This window comes from Nematolebias whitei, chromosome 15 (genome assembly GCF_014905685.2).
Source record: "Nematolebias whitei isolate Nwh7 chromosome 15, NemWhi1, whole genome shotgun sequence".
Classification (NCBI taxonomy): domain Eukaryota; kingdom Metazoa; phylum Chordata; class Actinopteri; order Cyprinodontiformes; family Rivulidae; genus Nematolebias; species Nematolebias whitei.
This window is the reverse complement of record NC_056512.1, coordinates 13,305,798-13,307,687: the sequence shown is the minus strand read 5'-3', so window position 1 is coordinate 13,307,687 and position 1,890 is coordinate 13,305,798. Positions and strand designations below refer to the sequence as shown.

The 1,890-nt window shown below is 39.6% G+C and overlaps 1 protein-coding gene across 1 annotated transcript in view; it reads left to right on the top strand.

Moving 5' to 3' along the window:
- Positions 1–1,890, top strand: part of csnk1da (casein kinase 1, delta a) — a 26,332-nt gene that overhangs the window by 13,859 nt on the left and 10,583 nt on the right. Inside the window, exon 2 of the mRNA XM_037688810.1 lies at positions 932–1,042. Within this exon, the coding sequence (XP_037544738.1) occupies positions 932–1,042 (111 nt within the window). The remainder of the gene's footprint in view (positions 1–931; positions 1,043–1,890) is intronic.

Here is a 1,890-nt window from a genome sequence, read left to right as displayed (position 1 = left end):
GGGGGGCGGGGGGCGGGGGGGGTGCATTCCCTACAAAAATCTGTTCAGACAAATCACATTCCTGTGACGCAAGAGACCAAAATGACACCTCAAGTTTTAGCTGCTCTGAGATGTGCTAAAACTCTGACTTGTCTTAAATAAATGCACTCACTCACGCTCAACTCTGGCTTTTAACACGTTTGGTTTTATTTTTTTAAAATCTTGGACATCATGTGCGTAGCATGCTAGCTCATGCTGTGATTATCTTGCATAAGTTAGCTGTAGCATGTGTTTGCGTGCGCTCAGTGGTGTGGGCCCCGCCCTGCCGTGCGTTTGCTGCCAGATGACGTGCAGAGAAGTTAATGGCGCTCCGTCAGTGCTGTGTGTGCGCACACAGCTGAACTGTGTGCACACGTGACAGGCAGAAATGGGATTATGTAAGCTGGTGTGCAGTTTCTCTCTAAGAGAAAGGAACTAACTGGACCCTGTTACCATGTCTGAAGGGAACGTAATCTGAGCAATTCAACATGTCCGCTCGGAGCCACCACCTGTAAAGGGAAAGTAAAATGTAATGATGGTTCTGATTAATGTGGACCACACATACAAGTAGAAACATGAAAGAACAAGGTACTCTGTGTGAAGGTTTTTATTTTATACCAGCTGGCATTGGATATCCCTTATGGCCAAGCTGTGTTTCTCCACTTTAACAAATGATCCTTTTTTTGTGGTCACCTATTAAACAAACGGGCATTCTTTTGTTTTTAATGTACGATTGGAAAACAAGATGTAAAGATAAATGCTGCAAATGGTAAAGATTGAAGCACAAGATGGCGTCTAGTCTGTACTCCAAACGGGTTATTTTCTGTTCTACATTTATGTCAGACATACTCATGGAAACACAAGTAGCATGCATCTACACTTAGCTGACGTGTCTGTGTGTCTGTCTTTAAAGGTACTGACATCTCCGTTGGAGAAGAGGTAGCCATCAAACTGGAATGTGTGAAGACCAAACATCCACAGCTCCACATTGAAAGCAAAATCTACAAAATGATGCAGGGAGGAGGTATGGTACAATCAGTCATACATATTACAGCCATTTAAATGTATTCCCATGTATAATTGGCTAACTTTGTGTACCAGCTGCTATCTGTCTTAACAACGTCATCTGTAAAGGAAATAAGTAAACACAAACCTCACAGGCAACACAAAGACCTATTGAAACTGAAAACACTGGTGCTTCTTATTCTTCAGACAAGGCATACCCCATATTTTACTTTTAATAATTACAACTTATAACTAAATGTCTAACTCAGCTCATAATGGTTTAGGCATTCAAATGATTGTCTGAATCAAAACAGAATAATTCATTACAGTAATATTTTTTCTAATTCATATACAGTAGTACTTCTCAGTTTGTTTTTCATGGACTCACTCTATCATGGTTTTTTTTAAGTAAGCATGGACATGACACTCCGTAGGCTGATTGAGGGATGAGCCACACGATCAGCATGGAATTTTTATTTAAAATAGATTATTTGAATAGATTTAGCACCTGTTTGCAGCCCACACTGCAGGAGAAGCTTCCTCCTGCAGCTGATCAGCTGATCCCTGTGCAGAGCGGAGAAATGGGTGTGGCCGAGACTGCAGCCAGAGGCAGAGAGCTGAAATCATGACATGCTGTTCTCTTTTAGAGCTTTTAGAGTTTAGAAACATTGTTTAGAATATTGCAAGAGTGTGGGAAGAGTTTAAAATACCTTTATATATCACCTGGTGGTGGATGGGTTAAATGCAGAGACTAATTTCGCCATTGTATGGAAACATACAGTGCTGACATTGTGATGACATTATATATATATATATATATATATATATATATATATATATATATATATATATATATATATATATATT